Source organism: Dysidea avara, chromosome 8 (genome assembly GCF_963678975.1).
Source record: "Dysidea avara chromosome 8, odDysAvar1.4, whole genome shotgun sequence".
Lineage (NCBI taxonomy): Eukaryota > Metazoa > Porifera > Demospongiae > Dictyoceratida > Dysideidae > Dysidea > Dysidea avara.
The window spans coordinates 20118622-20145610 of record NC_089279.1 but is presented as its reverse complement, the minus strand read 5'-3'; the positions used below and the strand labels follow the sequence as shown (position 1 = coordinate 20145610).

Here is a 26989-nt window from a genome sequence, read left to right as displayed (position 1 = left end):
GTACAAAAAAGATTTATGGTCAAGGGAATTCCAAGAAAAAGTACCCATCATTTGGGTGGACAAAACATGGGAGGTACCTATATTACATAGTTTGCAGTACAAATAGCTCAAAACAATTTTGAAATTTAAGTTTATTTCATCTAAGCAGTTGTCAGGTGTTAGAAACACCAGTTGGAGGACTACTCAGCAAAAGTTTCAATCATCTGTGGTTGTAGAAGAGCACAACTGTGCTTAGTCTGATGTCGTGCCAATATCTCTAACCTTGATTATGTATTTCTGATCTTTAGGCTATCACTATACAAGTGATGAGTTGCATATTGGTTGTCACTTTGGTCTAACTTGCTATGCTTATTTCAGTTAATGAATGACTGAATCTGTTAATCACAAATATATTAGCACATTTGATTCATTATTATATAAAAATTGTAACAGCTGAAAATATTACAGTTGATTCCATAGACAATTATTTGTTCCATCCATATCTTCTGACCATCCGTTCAAATGCATCTTTAGCTTCAAATTCAGAATATTCCCTGTCAGGAGTGGCATCTAATTGTGCATTACCATCTGACATGATTTCTGCTCTGACTTGAACCAAAATACTCTGTTATCAGTAGTATGAAAGAATATATAATTTGCATACAAACTAATAGAACATATCTTGTGATAAGTACAGAAGTTACAGGTGTGTAGTTACTGTAATTTTTCTCACATGCTGGCTGGCGAGACTTTACAGGTCTGGCATGTTACAGTGAGACAAGTTTTATGGCTTAAATTAACAACAAAATTATATCCTTATTCACTTTGAGACTTAATTTTGGCATGCACAGAAATATTGTGCTAATGGCATACTGTGGTGTTTGGGATTAATAGTATGAGTATTGTGAATAGGAAGGGGAAAAGAGTCCAAGCCAAAAAATATTTCCTTCCTGTTTATAATGTGAGTATTCTTCACCTGACAACCATAGCAACTGTTACTAAGTAACATGAATTTGAAAAAACCACTGCAAAAGTCAATCGCATTTAGCAATGACTGCCAGCAACCGTTGCTATGACAATGAAGTGACATTTTTTTTATGGATACTTGGCAACCATTGCTAAAGCAACAGTATAATGCTGAGGCATCTATTGCTATGGTAATACTTGTTGTCCAATTGAACATATGCTTCCAATAAAATCATAGCATACTACAGAGTATATAAGCCAATCAAACAGATTTTCGTCAAGTGACCTGACAACCAAGTGTAATATCTAATCGCTAGACATACTTCAAATTAATATATACAGTACATCAATGTGCTATTGAGAGTATTAAATTGCAACGTTCACTTGTTGGATTATTGTATGCATTAGTTGTATACTCACTTCAATATCGTTTGATGGAGACCATCCTGATCTTGTTAACATCTGCATACATATACTACCACCAATTGTGATGTGTCCTACACATAGTATAATACACTTATAAGTAACACTACACACAGTAAAAATAACACAAGCACCCATGCACGCACACGCACACACACGCACGCACACACACACATACATTACAGTGTGTACCTGTGAGGAATTGAAATCTTGGTCGGATGACCCTCACAAACGGTGGATTCATGGGATAGTCTTTAGGAAATTTCATTTCAAGTTGTACAACAGGCTAAGAACATGACAATTCATGACAGCACTACTGTATGATGGTACAAATTTACTAGCAGTAAAGATTAAAAGAAAAACAATACATGCATATAGCATACTTTTCTGCTGTACATGGAAGCATAGTGGTCAAGACCCTTCTGTAGTTTAGAGCCAGGTTCAAAGTCAGTTAACTCCACGTCCTATAGTATATACTAGCTGCTACCACTGGCAAATGACTAGATGGCTGACTTACCCACAAAAATAAGTTATCCTACAACAACAAAAAGCAAGCAACAGTAAAACACAATACATACATAAAAATGGAATGCATTAGTGAGACTTAAATGTCTTCATTCCAACACAATTCTGCTTGAAACTTGCCTGGATGGCTGCATGAAAGCCAATCCTAGTATAGTGCTTATGCAAAATTGTTTTGATAACACAAATTAGTACTAGCTGTATTTACTTGGTTATTAAATGCCACAGCTACTATTGGCCTAGTGTCAAAATCAGTGTGGCTACTATTCAAGGGCGGCCACTATTTGAGGGTAGCATTACAGTGTAATAGCATAAGCAGGTTTTGGAAGTGTGATGATATTCAGTATAGGCTATTAGTTGTTGATATAAGTATGTACTTGCTTAATCCATGTTTTAGTAACTCTAGTACATTTCACTGTGATATGCATTATGCACCAGAAGGAACCAGCAGATAAATGGTATGGCCTCTACATACATGATGTACCCCTGTAGAACAACTACAGTATTACTCTATTCCTTACTGAGAACACTATCTTTTAAAGGCACAGTGTGGCCATTATTCAAATGCAGTGACTATAAAAGGTGCAGCATTAAAAGGTATACACTCCTGTGGCAGGAAATATGGTATAGAGCCTACTGACTTATTTCAGAGCAATGCTGTACACGTTCAGCCTTTCAAAAGGTACAACAGTGTAGCTCACATTTTTTGGCTGTCCACGGACTCCATATTTTCCTGCTGTCTTTTGCATGCTCTTCAAATCTGTACAACAATATAGTAGCAAGTCAACAAGAGAATGTCTAGCTTTGTAAAATTGAAACACACAGGTATATACTGTCTCCAGTACATATGTTTACTACACATAAAAGTGTGGCTGTACAGTTCCATGGATATATTAACCTTTATTGTACTATCTTAAGCTGGTTTGAGCTACTAGATCATATACCAGCATATTTCACCTATCTTTGTTCCATTCTGAATTGGAGGAATACTGTGCAGCTTTGCTGACACTTATGTACTAAAGGTTACAATAAGTCAGTACAATTAGCTTGAACTCCATAGTGCACTACCTTAAAAATCACAAGAATGGAGTAACATGCTCTTATATGGCTGATACAACCAACCAAAAGTATCAGCCATCTGGTGAATTGTAGGTCAAAACAATAAACTAGTCATTGCAGGTGGGTAATAATTCTATAGCTGTATGCATGGCCTGACAAAAAAAAATTAGTAGGGATGATGAAGGTGTGAGTGTGGCCCACGATAAAATACCACCCAAAAAACCTGCCTTATTTCTCCCTCACGACGACATGACTGTATTGGTTGAGTAAAATCAAGCCAAAAGTGTCTTCAGATCAACTCGAAACACTTTCGTCAAATTGCTACAAAATTATTAAATATATATAATATATTTAATAGAATTATCTACTGACTGCCTGCCTACCCGATACATTTGGGCAAGCGTAGTGGAAAAGTGGTTACAGCTACAGACCTACTTCTTTCACACAAACACTTCAAATTCACTTGTAAGAAGAAACCTTTGGCATATTGATAGCCATATAATATGTGAGCTTTTATCCTTCCATGTACTAGAGCAGTGCTCACCGAATTACCTGCACATGTATTCCAATATGGTGGCAAAATAACACTGTGAAAATGTGCATGCCTGGAGATCAAAGCCGTACTGTGCTAAGGCCAGCTACCCATTCTCCGCGAGGCTCTCCGTTATAGACGAGATGTTGCCTGCCATGGACTGCTTGTGGAATGGTATGCACAAAGCACATGTATGAAAGTAGACTATTGTTGTAACTGAGTTAGTCTGGCAGAGCTGCACGTAAGTAAATTAGTCTGGCGGCTATGCCAGATGTTGGTGCCATTGGTGTGTATCAGTAGTATAGGTGCAGCTGGAATATAAGTTGACAGCTCTTGTGCTTGTGCTTTTATGTATTAAATTCACAATTGCTGCAGTCACTCATGAATATGAGAATGGTCATGAATTGACAAAAAAGTTCACAAACAAGTATAAGAAAAAATTAGGAATTTTAAAGTAGAGTAGGGACAATGTAGTAATACTGCAGTAAACAGTGCTTAAGCAAGCTGGATCAAGGAAGTCCAGATACACGGTAGGGATATTCATTTCTCATTACCATGCACCTGCATACTGTACACGGGAAACTACATTGTAAAAGAATTTTTGCATCACAGTATACACACACAAACACATATGTATACAGATAAACCTTATCAATATAATCTGCGCTTTTACTTACAAGTATAAGAAAAAAATTGTAATCTTAAACTAGAGTAGGGACAATGTAGTACCACTGCAATAAAAAGTACTGAAACAAGCTTGATGGGCAAATTTTGTATAGAGGTGTAGCCTGTACATCCAAATCATAAACACAACTAAGTAGCTATAATCATTAAAATCATACAATATATTACTATAGTGTCTGTCCAGCAGATTCTTAAGATGATTAGGGGAGTTGGAGTCAATCACTGATTGGGATAAAGAATTCCAATCGTTAATCACTCTAACTGAAAAGAAAGATGATCTTGATAAGCAATTTGTATGTGGCTTGAATAATTTCATGTTGTGTCCTCTTGTTGTTGTGATTATGGAGAATGACAAAAAGCTCTTTGTATTTATGTTATAGAAATTGTTGATCATTTGGCATTAAAATAGTAGATCTCCTCTGAGTCTTTAGTACTGTAAAGATGGTAAATTTAAATAGTGATAATAAGACAAATCACGACAGGTGATAATCATTCTAGTGACTCTTCGTTGTGTAGCTTTTATCTTATGTTTATCCATGAAGTAATGTGACCCCCAAATTGCACTGTTATACTCAAGCAGTGGATGCACTAGGGATTTATATAGTTTGAGCATAATATCTGAGTCCTTACACCCTGTACATTCAAATACTTTAGAAATGAGACCTAAAATACAGTTAGACTTATTCGCAGTAAAATCTGAGTGAATGTGGAACTTAGTTTAGAGGCCATGTAAATTCCCAGATCACATATGCATATGTCTTCCAAAAGTTCAATAATAACACCATGTAGGGTATACTCCAGGTTGCAGTAAGCAACAGAATTGCCAATACAGTGTATGTAGGATTTTACAAAAGCCATTTTTCAGATCATTGTTCAAGAATATCTAAATCAACTGGCTAATGATATAGCATTTCTTTCAGCTCTCTATTTTACTGCCTCTGATAATCCAATACAATAGCTATGCACCTGGTATGAAAAATAGCTGTTTTGTAAATGTAAAAGTGTATTTAAAAAAAAAAATCCATGTCCACGTCCGTGTCCTTGTCTGACCATATCTGCCTTTTCCAACTATCCCATAAAAACTGATGTGTACATGTTTGTTTGTAGTGCTAACAATAACTCACTTGGTTGCAAGGAGATACTACATTTTCCCAATCCAAGGATTTACCAATGCCACCTCCTCTTTGTGTACTGCAGCTATAATGACCACAGCCTGGTGATATGTTGCAGCTATATTTAACCTCAAAACTTTCAATGGAAACTCCCTATTCCAATTCCAGCAGTGTAAAGTGTTCTTCTAGCTCATGTCTGTGTAATTTGAATCTATGTCTGTACATTTGTGAATACAGCGGCACCTTAAAAATTAGATTAAGGTCTGGTATGATTTCTCATGACCATAGAGTGCTTCTCAAAGTACAACCTGGCTGGTTAAGCAATTAAATTAGATGTAATAAATCCCAACCAATTTAGCAATAAGGTTTCTTGGGAATAAACTTGTGATTTCTTGGAAAGTAGTGAATTAGAGGGATTTTTGTTTGTCATATCTTATGAAGGGTAAAGTGTACAGTAGATCGATTTAATGTCATCAGCAAACATTAAAAGGGAGCTGGAAACTAGAGATGGCAATTCATTCACATACAAGGCAAACAATAGAAGGCCAAGTACCAATCCCTGTGGGATACCACTGTTTACTCTTGCCCATGAAAACAAAGATCCATTAACATGCACACGCTGGTGCCTGCCAACAAGGAAACATTGAAACCATTCAAGCAATTGGCCATCCATACCATATCCTTTGAGTTTGCTCAAAAGTCTGTTATGAGCAGGCTTGTTGTAATTGTATTTGTAATTGTAATTAATTACTAATCATTAGCAATTTTCAAGTAATTGTAATTGTAATTGTAATTGCTCACTGAGCATAAAAGTAATGGTAATTGTAATTGTAATTAGCTGTTCAGTCAATAATCATTATGTAATTCAATTCAAGCAATCAAAGTTACGCTAACTAAAACAGTTCCTACCCCATGACTTGACTAGTGACTATATATGTACACAATGATTTCTGACAATACTGGCTCATCATACACCTACAGTAGAAGAAACAAGTGGAAAAGAAGTAGAATCAGTAGAGCCCCCAACTAAGAAAAGAAAATTGTTTGGCTGATACCTCAAACACAGTGGATGGTTTTTAGAAGGTTCAATAGTAGAGAAAGAATTTAAAACGTATCTAGATGACATTTTACAAAGGATGAAAACCCTTTAAAATTTTGGAAAATAAAAGCAAATAAATATTCCCATTTTAAGTACAATAGCAAAGAATATACCGGGAGTTCCAGCAACATCTGCACCAATTGAGCGTGCATTCAGCCATAGTGGCAATATTCTCAGGCCAAATAGATGTAGGCTATTACCAAAAAAATTGAACAGTTAATATACCTAAAGATTAATGCTGGAGAATTGTATGTTATTGTTGTACCCTATTGTACAGTAGTAATTGAAAAGTAATTGTAATTGTTAATCATTATTTTACATACTGAAGTAATTGTAATTGTAATCATTAGATTGGCTTTAAAAAGTAATTGTAATTGTACTGATTACTTTTGGTTGGTAATTACAACAAGCCTGGTTATGAGGCACACTATCACAGTATCTGGACATCCATTCCAGCTTGTTTCAATAACTTCTTTATTGCAGCAGTACCACATTGTCCCTACTCTAGTTTAAAATCCCTTATACTTATTGTAAGAAGGTACACATTATGCTGATAAGGTTTATCTATATACGTGTGCGTGCGAGTGTGTGTGCGTGTGTGTGTGTGTGTACTGTGATGCTTTTACAATATAGTTGCCCATGTACAGTATGCTAGCATTGTTTTTACAGCAGCATTCGCTTCCAGACCCAGACGTTGATCTTGTCATGGCGCTTATCCATTTATAAGCACACGTGCAAAGCACTCTAAAGACCATAATATAGTGTTGCACACGTGCTCTAGAAATCTAATTCAGTGTCATAGAGATTTAGCTGGCATGTCCCAACTTAATCTCGTAGACCAGGTCCTTGAAAACCTCAAAGCTTGGTATAAGCGCCTGTGCCGTATACTAAAAGGTGTAAGATTGTGCCTGCTAAGCTAAGTTACATGGGGCATACAAGCTAATCTCTACAATTATATAACTCCGTATTAGACTTTAGAGCATGTGTACAACACTATATTATGGTCTTTGGCATGCTGTGGAGTGCTGGTGTAGTCCTTTTCACGTGCGCTTATAATTGGATAAGCACTATAACATTGACGTCTGGGTCTGGAAGCGAAGGCTGCTGTAAAAACAATGTTAGGTATGAATTATATAAATGTAAAAAATTATTTTTGAAAATGTCCATGTCCGTGTCCGCATCCGATCGTATCCGCCTTTTCCAACTAACCACTTTTATGGTTCCACTATAGGTTTTGCAAGGACATGTGTCCGCCCAGAACTCGTAACAGACATTGTGCTATTTGTGCAGATTTTGTCAGTTGACAGCATGCTAATTTAAGGTCTGTCATACATACAACTATCATTACAAATAGCATATAGATGGATATTTGCTCGCATTATGTGACTCAAAGTGTCATGCAAAACTTTCAGCAAGTTTCTTTATAACAGCTTTACATCATTCTGGTACCGCAAGATGAAGCGACATGTAGTAATTAACATCACTATATTGTTAATAAAAGACAATGAACAATTGGCTATATACATGTACAGGCAGAATACACACTTTTTATAGTATGTACAAGTTGAGCTGGATCCTGAAAAACAGCTAAAATAAAAAGCGATTTTTTCCCCATGGGAATTAGCATTTCAGCCAACCAGATGATTAAAGGTGATGTTGACAACATCCATGTGTGGTTTGGCTCCATTACAAGTTCAAGAAAAAGGTTGTAATAGACACTATACTTTTATGGTCTTTCCATAGGAAATGTATGATGAAAAGCACTGTAAGTATTGTATCAGGCATTTGAACGAAAAGATTTTAGTGGGTTAAGCAGTGCTACAAATGAGCCAAATTTCAACACTGTGTGTAATCGCATCCACAAGTTATTAAATGTTTTTGAGAATCCAGCTCAATGTGTACATACTATAATAAGACCACCCCAATACTTGGTCTACATGTACCAAGTACGTATACTAGCTATACATTGTGATCTCATTAATAAGGCCACTTCATTATTGAGGTCACTATTTTTTTTGGTTCTGTAAGTTTCCCTTATTGTATTTTAGGGCTAAAATGGACAATCTGATTCTTTTAGTGATTTGTACAAAATAAATTAGAACTATCACACTATAAAACTGAAAATATGAGTTATAACTGTCTAGACCACAACAGCAAACAGTTCAATTCGACTTTCAAATATATTGTGAAATCAAAGGTGACAGCCAAGAACTAATAGCTGCAATGATGTGACTGTTCCAAGAATAATTTGCCAATGGATGCACGAACATTTTAATGGGCTGGTGGACTACAGTAAGTGAAGATGTCCATGAAAACTGTTGCTATCCACCATCTTTTAGAGGCAGTACTGCACAAGATCTACAGTACAGTGTGCTGTAATGACTGTCAAAACTAGGACCAAGATAAGTGATGATCAGCTGCACATAGGGATTGATGGGGGATTTGTAATTTAAGCCATAAGGAAAATTTTCCACTTTTGTGGACAACCTCCAACTGCATTTGTTGCAAATTCCCTTACCCTGGGGACAACATCATATGACAAACCCCTACCCACTGCCTGACCTGGGGTAGGTGGGACATGACATTGATAGGCACATACTGTAACAGTAGCATTCAAAACAATGGCACAGTAAAATAGTAGCATGACACAGGTTTCCTATGTCGTTCTGTACTTGATCCATAACATTGATACATGAGCTACACTCAATAGTTTAGGATACTTTCTTGCTAATGTATACTTTTGTACATTTCAAAAGGCAAGTTTGTATTAAGTGTATCACATATTCATACATATGCAGGGACAGATTCAAGGTGGTGGCCAAGATTTTTTTGTTTTCACAGGCAGTTTTAAATTTTAGGTGTACTGTACAACAGGAATAATATTGATAAAAGTAAAATTTCACAATTTCACAATTAATCAGCTTTGATGAATTAATATTTGACGAAAAGCAAGAAAACATATCTAAACACTGACTTTTAAGGTACTTATTGACATTTGATAAATTAAAATTTAACGAATGTAACTGATCTGTCAAATTCGTCAGTTTTTTTTGTCAAAATTTCTGTCATACGGTAGTTAGTGTACTATTTCACATATAGGGTACAGTGGAATTCTATTATCCAGACCTCTAATATCCTGCCATCTCCACTGTTTGTACATGGCTTTGTAGTCTTTTGACAATAATGAAGTTTGTATTAGTTGCTGTCTACCTGTTAGATGGATAATTTATTCTACTAAGACATTTCTGAGATATCAAGTAGTATATACCAGACTACTGTATCTGGATAAGACAGGTTCCACTGTACAGTGCTCCCTCAATTATCTCAACCTCTACTATCCAAACACTTGGATATCTGAACAGTAGAAGTGACTGCTCTATTAGAGTATTTTGTCTAGGATGTACTGTATGTTCTATTAGAGTATTTGAATAGGGCACCGTATGTACATAAATGAATGGGCTTTGATTATCCAAACTTTTTGAACATGTCTTGGTCCCAAGGGGGTAGGATATTCGAGGGAGTATTATATGTCCTAAATAAATAGCGAGCCATGTGTATGTAAAACATATAGCACAAGAGAATTAGGAGTTCTTACTCTTAACAATCAAAATACTCTAATAGAGCAGTTATATAGTCCAATACAAAAGTAAGCAATGCTAATTTTAAAAATGGATAGCTGTTAAAGAAATCGCCTACTTCACTGGGTGAAAACTGATGAATCTATGCAATAATTGAATGTACAACCAAACTCCATGTTTAGAGTCCATAAATAACATACTGTACGTATTTTACTGAGTTGAAATTAAAATTTGTATACGAAAGTAACGTAACTGTACAAATGCATGTGGTAATAAAGTGTTTGAAGTGCAAAGCTATATACTTATACACCCAGCAAGTTGAGGTAAATTGGTGTTATGGTTGGTGGGCTTGTACTTACTAGCTTGCAGAACCAGCTGTAACTTCCTTCTAGTAGCTGTAGAGTGTATACTGTTCTAGTCCTCCTTGTTCCTTCACCTCTGGCTTCAGTTTGAGCCTAGCATGAGGCCACGGCCCCAGGAAGTTTGGTGACCAGCTTCCAAACTTGCTGGCTGCATGTATTTTACAGGTAAATTAAGTATAATGTGACAATTCCATTATGGTGGTTGACTACTATATTAGAGTATCCTGTACCTTTGTAAAATGCTTTACTAGGGACCCTGATACAGTAGATGCCAGGAAGAGCAACAATATTGTGACTCTCCTACTTAGATTCTCTGCCAAGAATGATATTCATTTGTACCTCTCAGGGTGGCTCAGAGGGGCCTCTGAGGCCAGAAACTGGTCAAGTACTTTCACCATCATCATTCTTCCTGGAGTCTATCAGGGTTTTTTCAGTGGATCTCAGCTATTCCTTCTGTTTGCACAATAAGCTGATCATGAATATCACTTATCTTTGACATTCAGAACAGTGCATCACTATGTAGTGCTACCCCAAAGATGGTGGATGGCAACAGTTTCCATGGACATGCCTACTTTATTACAATTCATAGTTTATACTACTGCTGCAACTGATCCATAGAATATGAACTGTACCAATTAATGGATGGTCAAAATATTGTGCATACACGCTGCAATGCAAATCAATAATATAACACAAGTATTGCACCTGGCTGATGTAGGTAGAGAAGATCCTGCATCCACAGAAGTGTATGTTTTATCGTAAATTGAACAGGTGTGTTCAATATACAATTTTAAATAATCACAAACAACCAGAACACACCTGTTAGTAATCTGTGGACTGCAGCAGGACTACCATCTCCAGTAAAGAATTCATCAGCAGTTTCTGTGCTAAAAACGGTATACAACAAAATTGGATCATAGAAGTGCACTATATATGCAAAGAATATTTTAACATGGAATTCTATAGGGAAACAGGACTAACACTTGATATATACCCCCTGTAAAAGTGAATAAGTACAGTTTATTAACTTGGCATTTTACAACTTTAGCAAGCAGTGTGAAGGTCAAATTTCAAAAATTATGCACAATTTTTTTTAGAAGAAACATGCCTGTATGCTTGCAGAACATAAGCAACTAAAAAGCATCAGATATGCATATATGGCATAAAAGATAAAACAATATTACTAACATAGCAGGGTGCTGAGAGGCCTAAAATTTTAGTTTCACTTCAATGTAATTACATGTATATAACAGCTTGGAAGGATTACAGCATCACAGGTATCTTGTTCTTACTAAGGCATACACTAAATATAAGTGTTGCACATGCTGTCTTGCTTGATGTTGATGATGGCTCGTTAAGATGTTTCAAAACAGATCATTGCTGAAAAGTACAGTGGAACCTGGCTTAGTGGCCACCTGTATATGGAAAGACAATCCCTCTCTATAAGATAAATTCCCCAAATGAAACATCAATACACTATTCCACCTGTCAAAAGCAGCCATCTGTCTATTGAGGTCAAGAAATTTTGGCCCAAAGGTGACTGACTTAGACAGATTCCACTGTATACACATGTATTAATTCTGAAGAAGATATGGAAGCAGTTTCAAATGGAGTTATACACCTGTATGAATACTGACTGTTCAATTAGAGTATTTTGATCATTCAATAATTGATAACACACACCTTGAAAATATATCCAAAGCAGAATTAGGGTCAGATCCAGATACACTGTATTTTATAAAGTGGATGTGACCTGGTTTACCTGGACAAATCTTGACCTGGATGATCATGTATAGCAGAATTGCTGCTTTGATTGTTCAACATAGATATTGCATCTGGTTTTGCGCCTAGCTACGTCTTCCTCCTTTGTATTTGTTTGGCTTTAATCCAAATGGTCTGTGGATTACACCATGACTAGTTAGTGGTTTTTTTTTCAGCCATTCTAGATATTTGCTATCATTTCACTCAGGCTAGAATAATTATGATTTTCTCGAGCTGTTAGGCTTCAAGACTTTTGGTGTCATTTGTGGTATACAGTGTAGCTTGAATCATGTTCGCCTTCAGTGGCCCAGTGTCTAGTTATATGAGGCCTATAGCTAACTGATAAAGTAGAAAACTGGTACTCGAACTTCATTTATTGCATATCAATTTCTAAGATGTAATATTGATCCTTGTAGCTAGCTGATAAATTCCAAAAAAAGTATTTCTGATAACGCAGCTATTTTCAAAAATTTCCCACTATGCGATATGAGCCTGCAACCACTCTTTGTATGTGGGTGTATGTATATATGCATGCACGCACACACACACACACGCACACACACACACACACACACACACACACACACACACACACACACACACACACACACACACACACACACACACACACACACACACACTTACGGTTCTTTTGATTTCACTTCAGCAGTTTCATTACCAAACCCCATGTCATCGTCATCGTCATCATCAATATCATCATCTTGATAATATCCATCATCATCTTCTTCTTCATCAAAGTCTTCTCCAGACTGGCTGGTTGAACTAGCAGCACTCACTTGTGTCTGATATTGTAACTGTACAACAATGATACATTGTAAGCTATGGACCACATCTCTACCTTGGATAGAGCTTGAGCTGTTTTTGTTAATATTTCAGTCATGGTCCTGTTTGGTGTCCTGAAGTACTCCTGTATCTCACTGACTGATAGGACATTCACACACGCATCATTTGCACTCCACACATTCTAATAGACCATCATTGAATTTTTCTTAGCACCATGCAGACACACACTAGCTTACCCATCCTTCTGAGTCACTTTCAGGAACGTATACGTAGAACGAAACAGCATTAGATGTAAAGGTAAACTTTTTATTGCCTTCTTCAATTAGTAACTTAAAATTGCTGCTCTCAGACCATTGCTTAGCTGCTGAAACGTAATCAGAGCTTGACTTTGAAGCCATTTCTAATAAACGCTCACTGTTATCCGTATATTCTTCATGTCACCAAGGTATACATGTAGGCTAAATGGCCGTAGCAAACGATTGTGGTATTCCACCTTAGTCGCTCGGAAAAAAATTTCAAACGGCGTTAGTGCTATCACTACTCCTTCTCATCGTAACAATGGAACAAGATGATTATTTATTAGATCACAGCTACTGCGCAGTAAGAGAATTTAAATTGTACACAAATCACACGTGGTGCATGATGCGCCTTGCACCTTTAATAAGGAAGTATGGGCTAAGGAGAATACGTAAATTCTGTTGTATAGACTGAGTTTAATGTAACAGTCCTGTGGGTTTTGAAAGTATCAGTTTGCTGCAAACAATAGTAAATTGTATTTGTTGAAATTTGTATTGTAGACATCACTAGTACTGGAGTTACATAGTGCTCAATTCCTGCTTCTATGATAGTTCTATGTGAACATTTGAACGTATAGATAGGATAGTGTATTATAACATACAGTGGAATGTATTGCATGATTGATTTTTTCATTTAAATTTGATACATTTGGCAGGACATCCTCTGACTCATGTAATGGCATACACAAACCTTCAAGTATGTAATTTTTATTGGCAAACTGGCAAAGATTGTAGTGTATTATTTTTGATCACATATGCCTCCAGCCCAATTAGAATAAATACTATAGTATATGGCTGTACTCCATTATCTGTTCTATAGCATTTATTGTATGATGGTACACTTATTTACTTTGTAGCAGTTGTGCAGAAAGGTATGTAATAGTAATAGATAGAGTAAGCGTTTAACATAGGGCACGCATATAAAACTGCATCCTAGAGTATCTTAGCTAAATTCTGTTTCTAACGCTCCCATCACTACAAAGCTAATTAAGATCTGTGTTTCTGCTTATCCCACCTAGCTGGCCTAGACGTGTATACATATAATTTATTGGAGTTACAAAATATATACTGTAGGCTAGACACTTATGTTCTAGTATTTACTTTACATTGTAGCCATTTCTACAAGGAACATGATGATATTTGGTAAAATAATTGAGAATGAGCATTGTGAGCATGAACACTAAAAGCAACCTTTCATAACCGATTTGTGATTCAGAATGCAAAACTAAAGCATTTTTTAAATTATTACACAGTAGGTTATTATTGCCTCTACTAGTTTGTTAGTGTACAATGACATATATTCTTGTAATGAAACTTTAGTCCATGTCTTATAATCGCATCTGCAAGACCAAATTAATTTCATACCAATTTTAACAACCAACCTGGTGCCTTCCATTGGTCCAATCTGGCTAGCCATCGATTTATTTCATAATAATAAATTTGTACTTACCTTAGTATTTATTTATACTTTGTAATTGTCTGGGACAAGCTAGTCCACTGGGCAACATCAGCAGTGCTGCCTATCAAATAAATTAAATAAATAGATAAAATAAATCAGGTGCCAAGTTTGGGGTCACACCTTGTACGGGACAAAGCAGCTTTATAGTATCAGAATAGAATAACTACAAGAAAGTGAAGCCTATTACATGTAATAGGGCCACATGCTACATGGAAAAGTTGGCCTCTATAACAAGGTGACCTTATTAATGAGGGATCGGAAGTACATCTATAGTTGTGTTTGGAACTTACTAGAAATGGCCACAATATGGTCCTATCAAAGTATACATATTATCAAGATACACTGTACTCTAATGGAGCAGTCGGGTGATAATAACGTAGTCATGCAAAGTTTATTAAAATACTTGGAGACTCACAGTGCAGATAGTGGTACATTTCAGAACTTGTAATAACCCAAACTTTCTCCAGAGGCATGCCTTTATACCCTACAATGGCATGTACAGTCTGTTTATTGTACTTTGCGTGGGAAGATCAAACTGCCACTGCATGCTATATTTTACATATTGTACTGATTAGCTGCATAACTGCTGTATGAGTCATACAGCAGAGGTATGTGGCTAATTGGGAAAATACAGGTCAGTTATGTAGAACAGTTATGTAAGGAATGTTACAAAATCAATCCCACTCAGACAGCACAATTGATCACATGCATGACATTGTAAATCGCTAGAACTAGCCAGACTAATCCTACCAGTTGGCTCTATGACTAGAAATAGCTTACATGAACACTTACTGATAGTCTGACATGGAAAATTGAAGCAACAACCTCACACAGACGACACGATCAATCACGTGCGTACCACTGTCAAACGTTAAAACTAGCCAACTAATCCTACCAGTTCATTCTACGACTAATATAGATTATATGACAACTTACTGATAGTCTGATCACTGAAAATTGAAACGATTTGGGTACTCAAGAAAACTGCTCCAAGCAAGATGACTAGGAAGTACAATATAACACTTAAAGCACCGCCTATGCTTGTGTGTACGAAAAATACAGCACTTGGCGGATGTCTTGAGGCAGACACAGCACTTGGCTTCGCCTTGTGCTATATTAGCCTCTCGACATGCCCCCTTGTGCTGTATTTTCCGTACACACACGCAGTGGTGCTTTAACTATAACATACAGTACACCTGTACTGCTGGTACAAATGCTGGTACAGGAGTGTATCTGTGTTGAATAATGTTTTGCCATTTTATGTTGTACAAGCTATATATACTACAGTAGCTTGACTAGCTACCTGTATGGATGCATGACTGTACTGCTAAGAAACTAAATATTACCGTCTGACTTATTTGTCATGCACATGCACACAGGCATGTGCACATGCAATAGATTGACAAACTGAGGTATCAGATGTTGATAAAGTTCTAGCATGCCAGTGAAATGTATAGCTACTTGCCTATTAGTTCGCTGTTCATGTGTGTTTAACAGTATGAAGGCTAATTCAACAACTGCTAGCACTACACTGTGATTTTGGTCTGGCTGAGCCATGTTTGTGTTCTGGCTGGGACCACATTTTGTATGATGGTCTGGGTAGACCAATTATGGTTGCCTAAAATAGTATCAAGTAGTGACAGGCCAGCTACATACTGAGCTGTGTATATTGTGGCTTGTGTAGATATAAGAATCAGGACACAAAAGTGTATTTTTACTTAAGAGTTTTGGAAAGCAGTTGTAGGTAAGATAGGTGTAATTTAGGATGCATATAGTTGCTTACTTTATTCTATTACTGCTTATCCATAACATTTGTGTGTCCATAGAATTGCTAAAAGACCTGAAAATGGAGTAATTAATATTGTAGAAGACAAGTTTTGCATTTCTGTTGGTCTAAGTTAAAGCGATCCTCAATTGTTTGATTTGAAATTTTATTGTACATATAGTCATATACATAGTCAATTTCTCTGCAGTACATGTGTTGTTTTTGACGTTGTAAGATGACCAGTATTATTTGGCCCACTACATTGTTTTTATACTGCTCACGGTGGTAGCATGTATTTTTGCAGTGTGCCTCTCTTGGTACAGAATTTGCAACAATTTTGGCTGGTATACTCAAAGTGCTGGTCTCTGCATAACGCTACTTTCATCCTTTACCAAAGGATGAAAGATTTATCCCTTGTGATGTAGACCGATGAATATGATAACAGTTTTGTATTTACGGAAATATTGTAAATACAAAATAACATAATTATCATTTAATTTCACACCACTGTGTTTTTCGATTGAGGACTGGCCGGCTCTGAGGCTTCCTGTTTCATTATTATTATTAATATTAGCACTTTACAGTGACCAGCACTGAAGGTCTGACAGCAACATATGCTGTAGCCTTAGGATTACCTAACCTAATTTTAGGGACTTAGACCTAATGACTTGACTTACTGACTGACTGAAAAGGTGTAACAGAAAAGGGGCCAAAGTAAGGGAAAAAAATCCCTCCAACCCCAGGATTCGAACTGCAGGTCACCCAATGTCTAGTCGGGGCCACACTCAGTCTTCCTCCAGGAGGGATGAACGATTGGCCACAGGTTTGTCTCTGCAATAGGAAAAAAATTGCTCAGAAGTTTTGCATTGGATTAGGGCTACCTTGGCTTTTGCTTTGTTATGAGCTACTGGACTTGTATAAGGGGAACCAGGACTAAGTGGCATTGCCTGGGATTCAAAGATGGTGCTATTATTTAGAATTTGACTTAATTTTTACTATTGTACTTGTATTGTTTCTGTGTTTGTGCTTGTTATTCTGTTGCTGTTCTATTAAAATTGTAATATTGTTTTCTAACAGAGAGGAAACAAAGATGATTATGTTGTACAGACTCCAGTATCTGAGCCATGTGTGTTTCTGTGTGAAGCAGACCTAAATTCTGACACTTATGAAACTACTTTACTGAACCTCTTACGTTATCATACCTCTTACTTAGATAAAACAAACCTCAGTCATGAATTTCCTATTGAGAAGGCTGAAATATCACCTAATGCTTTAGATGCTCTTAGTCCTCAACAGATACAAACACTCATCACAAGTAATGCGATGAATTATGACGTGATCCAGCAATTGCAGCGACAAAAGGTTTCTGACAAAGAAATAGTTCCTGCTGCTAGAAAGGAGAGTCCTAAAATGGCTAAAACAGAAACTAGCAGGCCAGCACAGCAGGTTGTTACACCTGTGCAAGAACCTGTTACACCTGTGCAAGAACCTGTTACACCTGTACAAGAACCTGTTACACCTGTGCAAGAACCTGTTACACCTGTGCAAGAACCTGTTACACCTGTGCAAGAACCTGTTACACCTGTGCAAGATCCTGTTACACCTGTCAAAGAGCCTGCTAAGCCAGTACAAGTACTGAAGGTAGAAGGCAGTGAAGGCCCTGAACCAATTGCTGAAGACCAGTTGAAGGAAATTCAAAGACATGTGAAGGAGTTAATCATCTCTCAACAGGCTAGTTTACCCAAGGGACTAACTAGTGAACAACAACAGCAGTTGGTGGAAAAGTTATTACTTCGCCAGATACAGCAGCTACAGCAACAACAAGACATCATTAACACTGCCATACCATTGGATAGTCATACCCACAATATACCACCACTACACAACCAGGAATTGAATAGCAGTAGTGAATTAGCAATGCCAACCACAAAGGTAATGTATGTATAGTATACAAGCATGTTAACATGCGTGTGAATATGAGTGCATTTTATGTAAGTGCTGTTCAGTGCTTACACTGTATGTACTAGTCTACTTATACGCTAAATGAAACATCCCTATACTGTACAATAAAGTTTTGTACAGCAATGAATCCTTTTGATACAATTAGTGACGAATGGTAGACATTGTCTTCGCTGGAATGAGCCTTATCCACAATGACGTTTTATGACATCATGAGAATAAAAATGGCCGCGATAGTTGGGGGACTGTTATACAGGTGCTTATGGAGATAAATTTTTGATCGCTCATATTTCAGCTAGGCATGGAGATATCGACCATTTACCGACAGGTATGGTTATAAAGTAACAAGGGCTATTGTAAACGTATGCTATTTAGAAAAAAAATTGAAACGCGACGAAACTCGTTTATCGTAATGTCTTGTATAAAACTTGACTGTACCTGTTGTTTAGAATTCGATATCTTCTTCCTGGCTGAAATATGAGCGATCGAAAATTTATCTCCATAGGCGCCTGTATAACAGTCCCCCAACAATTGCGACCATTTTATTCTCGTGATGTCATAAAACGTCATTGTGGATAAGGCTCATTGTTGATATAATTGGCTATTTTAGTATCACATGATCCTTTGCATGCCAGTGGATTCATCGACGTGTCAGGATTCTGACATTGCTTAGTTATGAAGTACAGTAGGGTAAAAACCTTAGACCAATGGCAGATAATGAAGTTAGTTATGTAAGTACTGTAGATAACAGAAGACACGATTACCAGATGTGTTGATGCTTCATTATATTTTCTCTGGAAATTTATGGTGAATGATTTGGTGGTAGTGATAACATTCTGGTGTTAATGGTTATCTGGTTATATGGGTGCTTGTATAGGGAGGATTCCAAAGGAATTGAAGCACGGTGTATATATCCTTTTCAGCATTTCACCCCTCTGTAACAAACTTTTGGTGTCTATTAGAATACATTGATACATCGTCTATCACATCGTTTTTAGACAATGCTACTGTATTGATATGAAGTTAAACCGTATCGATATATTGCATATCGTGATACATGTATATCGACATATTGTGGCTTGTTAACATGGCTGACAATCAAATTATTGTTCAACTGAATTGTATGTAATATGTCTTGAAGATATAAAAGTCACTTACATCTCAGTGCGTGGGAGTATCAAAGCGCCGCGCTGGGTTATAACTACCATATAGCTAGACAGAGCGGCGCTGCTACTGTACGATATATTAGTTATCACCCTGTGATAACTAACTTATCACCCTGTTGCGGAGCCACTCAGTCTCTTTCGTGACATCATAATAACCGCGAATGGCATTGTTTACCAATGGAACAAAGCCAAATAAGGAAATATTGATACAAAACACACCAATACAGCACTTAAAACTAGCTAAATCTTACAAGAAAACTGTTAATCCTTTAGCTACACAATAACACTACAAGTTACCAATACGATAGTTTAACAAATATCAAGAATAGTCCGTGACGATTTTTGCTCCAGCAATCACTCCCAATGGTAACTATGGTGAAGAACTAACTTACTCTAGCTTCATCGTTCTATCTCGGACTATGGTAGCCACTTGTTGGTCTTTATTTTTCTCTTGCACACCACGCGACACCACCATACCAACTTCTGACGAAGGCGAATCGTACCTTTTGACCGCTGCTTCATAACACCGCCCTTCGCTACAGTTTGTAGGCAGTATGTACATGGTAAGGTCTCTCTTGTAGTTACGAAGTAGAGTCTCCACACAATTCGGATGAAATCTTGAGCACAGTGACAGGAACTCAAACCGGAACTTAATTTACTATCCGTAAACTTCTGCGCACTCCCGCGCACTGGGATATAAATCCCGTATACTCGGATGATATCATTGTTATTACACTCGTCCTCGGCTCCACCTCAGACTCGTGTAATAACAATGATATCACCCTCGTACCGGGATATAACTATAACTTATTTCCCTTAAAAAACAACATACACCATTGTTTAGAATCCACTTTGTATTGTGCAATATATTGCTGTAATTGTGATACAGCAGAGACAATATTGATACGTCTACACACTGTATCATTACAAGTATTTGCTACTCTAGTGTATATCCATATTACGTACATACATTTTAGTTATCATAGCGGTAGGGTTGGTTGTGCGAATACAGTATGGAGGCAACATCTTGGAACTAAAACCAGAGCTATTCATGATCACAAAATCTAGCATAATTATTCAATGTCATAGAAATTTTGTGTTTGATCAATCTAGTTCAGGATCCCAATACATCATTCAGGGATCTCACACATAAGGGCAGCCCTTGAAAGTAAGTATATAGCCATACTGGAATATGGAAAGCTACATATACAGGTTTTTTGTGTGCATATGTAACCAATTTACATGTGTATGTGTTTTGCAAGTTTCAACAGCTACAGTACTGTATATTTATACAGTCTGTACATTACAATCTCCTACAGGTGGTCACTACTAGTACTGGTCATATTGTTATTTCTACTAAACCAACTGAGTCCAGTGCATCAAGCAAGACCAGTAGGAAGAAAGATCCTAAGAAGTAAGTGACATGTACAGTACATATACTGTATGTGTATAATTAAGATGTTTGTACAGGCGTAGTCATTGTTTGTCTACTGTATAGGGGTGTACTCTGTATGTATTCATGTGTGTACAGGGCCAAAGATCACAGGGCATAAAAGTCATCACCAAAACCATCAAATTTTTCACCTTCCTGTCAGCCTTTAGTATCTAACACCCTACCTGCCAGCCTGCAAGGATATAGTGGATAGCAGACAGCCAACATTTCATACCAGAATAACAAATTCACTAGTGGCATGTGCTTTTCTGGTTCTGACGAGTCTACCTTTTGCGCTTAGTGTTTGCTTTTATCTTTATTTACATGGTTGTCTTCTCTATGCAAGGAAACCATACAGAGGCTTAATTTCTGTATTGACATTTTCCTAAGAGGAGAATACATGTATTTAGATGTCATGATTACACTGTATTTAAAGTTCTTATGCTGCTGTAGAGCGGAAGTAAATACTAGTGTTGCACGGATAATCAGATTGGTTATCAGAATAATACTTTTTTTGTATATCGGTATTGGATCAGTGTTGTGATGGAAAAAGCAGCAGATACAGATATATGTATTTATTTAGAAATGCACATGAAACAATGCATTGAATTGCATCTCCCGCACTATGATGTCTGTTATTTAAATGAAGTGGTCTGTGGAAAAAGGGGGTAACCCACATTTTCAGATTTTCCATTTTGTAAAAACAAATTACTTGGTTAGGCATGTTAATATTTCCACAAAATTTAACAACAGGCCTTAAAAGTTTAAGTCACAACCAAGTTTAAATTTGCATTAGTCTACAGCAGTTCAGGAATGCCTGAACATTCTGTTTAATGTCCACTATACACCCATTTTATTTTTCAAATGTGTCTCTTTTTCCACTGACCTTTCAAATGTACTGTCAGCTATATTTGTAGCACTATATTTATAGCAAATTTCTAACAGGAAGATACACTTGTAGTTTGGCTACATTTATCGGCTTGAAAATATTATCTAACATCGGTTATTGGAATATGAGAGAAATGTCATATCGGTGCAACATACTGTCACACACATGGCAATCACACCCTTAAATGGTCAGAGGATAGTGACCACAACCCTTAATGACCTAGGTGTAATCAGCCAATGGAAGCATAACAACTACCCCCCTAAATCTATTGTGTAACTCATTCGAGCTACTGTAAGCAGCGAGACTAACCATGTATTCTAATAGAAAGCCACACATGTATATCATAGCTAATCCAACAACTGAATGTGTTACTGTATAATACTCTCAATAGCAGCTTGACGTATTATATTGAAATACGTCAAGCGATTAGCCAATAGAATTAGTATTACACTTGTTTGTCAAGGTCCCATGACAAAAATCTATAATACTAATTTGATTGGCTAAAATAGTGTGGTGTGTTTATATTAGAAGTAAATGTCCGACTTGACAACTATTGTTACCATAGTGATAGATGCCCCAAGGTATGACACAATGTGGTTGCTTAGCAACGGTTGATAGGTAACCGTTGCTGTGGTAAAAGTCATTTTGAGACCATAGCAACGGTTGCCAGGCAATGGTTACTAAGTGTGATTGGTCTTTTGCAATGGTTATTTTTTGAATTTCTGTTGCCTAGTAACAGTTGCTATGGTTGTCGGATTAATTTGCAATAGGACGGATAGTTGTGGTATTCGGGATTAATAGTTCTCACATTGTAAACAGGAAGGAAATAGTGCTCAGCTTCACCTCGCACTATTTTACTCCTTCCTGTTTACAATGCTCGCACTATTAATCCCAAATACCACAGCCATCCGTCCTATTACATATACAAATGCTACGGTAGTAGTAAAACAAATGATATGAACGATGCTATTACAACATAGCTATGTGGAAAAATCCCTCCATTGGCTTGTTGCCAAATAAGGGATTTTGCCACATAAACTACAAACTGTACGCTGTAATATCATCACTCATATGGCTTGTTTCACTACTGGAACCCTACTTCATTTTTAAATTACTAATTTTTAAAATTGCTGTGTATATTGTTGTTTTAGGCCTTTAATGATTTTTGTATGTTGCACATGTTTTGTATTTTGCTGTAACATATACAGGATGTATGTACAAGTGTCGTTGTTTTAGGCCTTTCATCACTCCTTATAATCTGTTCATTCATGAGATTAGTGGTGCGGTAAAGGAAGAATATCCTTACGCAACTTTTTCAGAATTACCAAAGCTATACTCCAAAAAATGGAACAGTCTTTCCGTCGAAGAAAAGAAGGTACTGTATATTCAATAGAAGGCTCCCACTGTGATTTTATAATATATTGACAATTGTGTTTTTGTAGAAGTACAATGACAAGCACCAGAGGATGGTAGAGGAGTACAAAGCTTCACTTTTAGTTACTGAGGTATGTACATTCACCCAACCCTAGAAATATAACCCTTCTCGATTTGAAATTAAACCCATACTGTGTATTTCATGGCTGTAAACTAAACACTGTAAAGCAATGTCGTTTTATATCACGGACTATACTTAAACGGGCTTTCAACAATATAGTAATTCAGGTATTGTACTACTCTGCAACACCATGAAACTGCTGATACTACTCTTCCTTACAAATCATGAAGGTTGTCTGTGCACTAATATTATTTTGTGAATATGAGGCTTTTATCGAAACTTTCATGGTGTGTAGATTTGTGTTTTTATTACTGCAATACTATGTAGTATAGTGGTCAATTGTTGAAACACTCTAATAGAACAGTCATTTCTACTGTCCTACTGTAAGTTAGTAAGTAACATTGAAGCCTACAAGTAAGTGTTTGTTCTACTGTAATTCGCTTTTTTTTTCATTTAAGTAATTTTCGTATGCAAAAAAAAATTCAATTGTCTGAACACTTTTTGGCACACAGGTGTTCAAATATTTTTTAAATTGATTTTAAAATGAGGTAGGGATCTATGCAATAAAAAGTAGTGAAACAAGAGATGAATGATGGTGTTACAGCATAGCTCAGTGGGAAGTCCCTACTTTGGTATTGAACAAAATAATAATAGCTAATGTGCCAAAGTAGAGACTTTCCCACTGAGCTATGCGCTGTAACACCATCAATGTACATGTGCCAAAGTAGGGACTTTCCCACTAAGCTATGCGCTGTAATACCATCATTCATCTCTTGTTTCACTACTTTTTATTGCATAGATCCCTACTTCATTTTTAAATTAACAATCTTTAAAAATTCTAGTTTGTTCTTGTGGCACAGCTAGCTACAATGTAACTTGTATTAGTCCACTTGTATTTTCCACATCTGTAGGTATGGGGAAGGCATATACCATCACTTATAAACATCTTGCCCATTTGCTCAGTGAGAAGTTGAGTTCCCTGTATTCTGTGGTTATGGGCTGGCTTCGCTGTAGTTTGGGGTTTTCCTTGCTGCGCTCTTCAATAATGTGTATCAGGAGATCGCATTCTAAATCCAAGCGTCCCTGTGTGCCTCCAGCTGTCGATCTTGCTGTTGCTGAGGGGAACCTGTCTCCTTTAGAACAATAATGTAATATACAGATTTTATATTGTGCTTGCTTCTTTTTCTTAAAAAATAGTTGTTTACCAGAACAATGTAACTTGTAACTGTTCTATCATACATGACTGTTATATCTTGAGTCAGCCAAGGGGTGTGCAGCTAGCTTGACCAATAAGGAGTGAGGTGATCTTTACTGTTAAGTAAATAGCTAGATTGTTAAGAGGTGGGGCCTCCATACTCTATCGCTATTAGTCCACCTTGATCTTTATTTGATGGGCGTGGTCGCAAACCTATTGCGAACAGGATCCCAATCATGAAGTTGCAGATGTACCTCTTATAGTAGCACTGGGACTGAAGTGCTTCTGAAATTCAGCTCTGAAATAATTCTGTGGCGTCTAAATGTGCTGCTGAAAGAAAGTGTTGATATGGAAAATTAATGCCTCAATTTGGTTTCGTTGGATGAAGAAGACAAGCAGCCGGATTGAAGATAAAAGAAAAGGTGCAGAGGGCCTATACCCATTGGAACCCCAAAAGGCACATCCCACTGGTGAGTTTGTTATTGTGGCGTAAAATGGTGACTGTGCACTGCTTCTTTTGGCCTCTAGCCTTGTGGTCAGGCAGTGAGGTAGTGATTTGAGTTTTGGCAATTTTTAAAGATTCTATATCCAGCCACCTGTGTTTTGTTACATTTAATGCTGTATTATGTGTTATATGGACTAGTACTATTCTGTAAAGGTGATTTTCATTGCGTAAAATGTCTCTAGGATGATTATTGAAGGCAGAAGTTTGGGTGGTGCGTGAAATTTTCGGGGCGATCCCTACTTAAACAGTACTACCGTACCATTTGATAGAGGTTACTATGTCATCTCCTATCTTGTTTTGTCCGTCTGCTCACTATCAATATTTTTTTTAATTCTAATAAACTATCACATGTGTGATCTTCCTAGTTAATGAGTATCAACAATAATATTGTACATTAGCTTGATAATGGTGTCTTCAGAATTACAAGGGTTTAGTGATTATTCTACTTCATGACTGGTAAAAGTTATGTGATGTTTTATTGGGATGATAGAAGATTGTACACAACAAATTGTGATTCTCTTGTGACAAAATAGTGGGTATAAGTGATTTACCATACACTGTATTCATAATAGTGTGTCACCATAACAGAGCCTGAAATCATGGTCAGACATCTGCCATTTTCCTACCATTATTGAACACTTTTAGAAAGTTTGTACAATGCTATTTGACCACATAACAGAATTTGTCAGATTATATCCAAAACATAATTTCAGTCCCTGCAATAAAAGCTGCAAGGCAGAAACTTTGTGGTGCTTGTGGGTTCCGGAGAATAGAACAAATGCAATAATTACTTGTTATAATGTAGCAACCATCAGAGGAGAAGATGGACACTAGCAGTGCTGTAGTGACAACACAGGATACCACATATACGCATGTTACTAACACTAACCCAACTACCAGTATTTCTCCTGCAAAGCCAACCTGTGCTAATGATGGCTGTTCCAATCCTGCAGTACCATCAGAAGATAGAGGAGTCAGTTATTGCAGCAATGACTGCGTTGTGAAACATTGTGGGTAAGTACACACATTTACAAAATGTTGATTTACTTTATGTATTACACTGCTGTATGTACGTATGTGTGGAGGAGTAGATGTTTACTATTAATATTTGGTTTGGTTTTATTGCAGGAAAGTTTTTGATGTTTGGATAAAGAACAGGCAACAAATAGCATCATCATGACTGTTGTAAACATACACACATTATAGTACGTATGTTCTTGTAGTTTATTTTTAATGTACATAACTACTGTACCATTGTTTATGTATGACAAGCACAGATAAACCTTGTTTACCACTTCATCCATTTGCATGTATTTATATTGCTAATTTAACCATAGGTTAAAAAGGTTTAATTGAGAGGTTGTAACCATTCATGGACTCTGTGTGTTTGAAGTCACAGTGCTGGAAAAGGTATCAGCTTTTGCCAGCCTCCTAGTATGATGACTTCTGTCATGTTTGCAGTGGAATTCCTCCTTGCTCAAGTTCAGTGATTTCATAGGGTAATGAAATTCACATGTTTATGGATTCCACTTACCTACTCATGATTGAATACTTTGGGCAGACTTAACCTCCTATAGGTAACCTACCTGTCTGGTATTGTTCAAGGGAAGCTACACAAGTCTGGTTTGACCTTCTTTGCTAGGTCTATAAATAGTGAGTAAACCATAAGTATCAACATAAAGGGGGATGGGGTAATGGGTTGTTGGGGTTTTCAAGGCAATCGGATATGGAGTTTGTATTTTGTGGCAGTTTTTGTAAGTTTACAGCTGTGATAGTGCTATACTACCCACAGCAGGCAGAGTGAAACCATTCTGGATCACGTGATCAAATAAACATGTGAGCTGTATTCTTGGTACCTGCTGTAGTGGTGGGTAGAATGTATTCCCAATGCAAGCAGATTTCTTCCCTGCCTGCATTCCAGGGATGTTCAAGGTAAACTATAAAAAC

General features: G+C 36.9%; 2 protein-coding genes across 2 annotated transcripts; one reads left to right on the top strand and one right to left on the bottom strand.

The window, feature by feature from the left end:
• Window positions 1-373: 373 nt before the first annotated feature.
• Window positions 374-13334, bottom strand: LOC136262925 (ubiquitin-conjugating enzyme E2 Q1-like). The gene is made up of 10 exons (XM_066057341.1): window positions 13118-13334; window positions 12937-13062; window positions 12723-12892; window positions 11136-11203; window positions 2592-2650; window positions 1886-1903; window positions 1752-1832; window positions 1561-1654; window positions 1366-1442; window positions 374-604 (listed from the first exon to the last, which is right to left on the bottom strand). Exons 1-10 carry the CDS (start codon window positions 13277-13279, stop codon window positions 464-466), a joined length of 996 nt encoding a protein of 331 aa, XP_065913413.1. The 5' UTR covers window positions 13280-13334; the 3' UTR covers window positions 374-463.
• On the top strand, window positions 13308-26341 carry LOC136262924 (zonadhesin-like). Its single transcript, XM_066057339.1, has 7 exons — window positions 13308-13481; window positions 17479-18333; window positions 20846-20940; window positions 23084-23222; window positions 23290-23352; window positions 25848-26056; window positions 26171-26341. The coding sequence occupies exons 1-7, from the start codon at window positions 13440-13442 to the stop codon at window positions 26220-26222; spliced, it is 1455 nt and encodes a 484-aa protein (XP_065913411.1). The 5' UTR covers window positions 13308-13439; the 3' UTR covers window positions 26223-26341.
• Window positions 26342-26989: the final 648 nt, after the last annotated feature.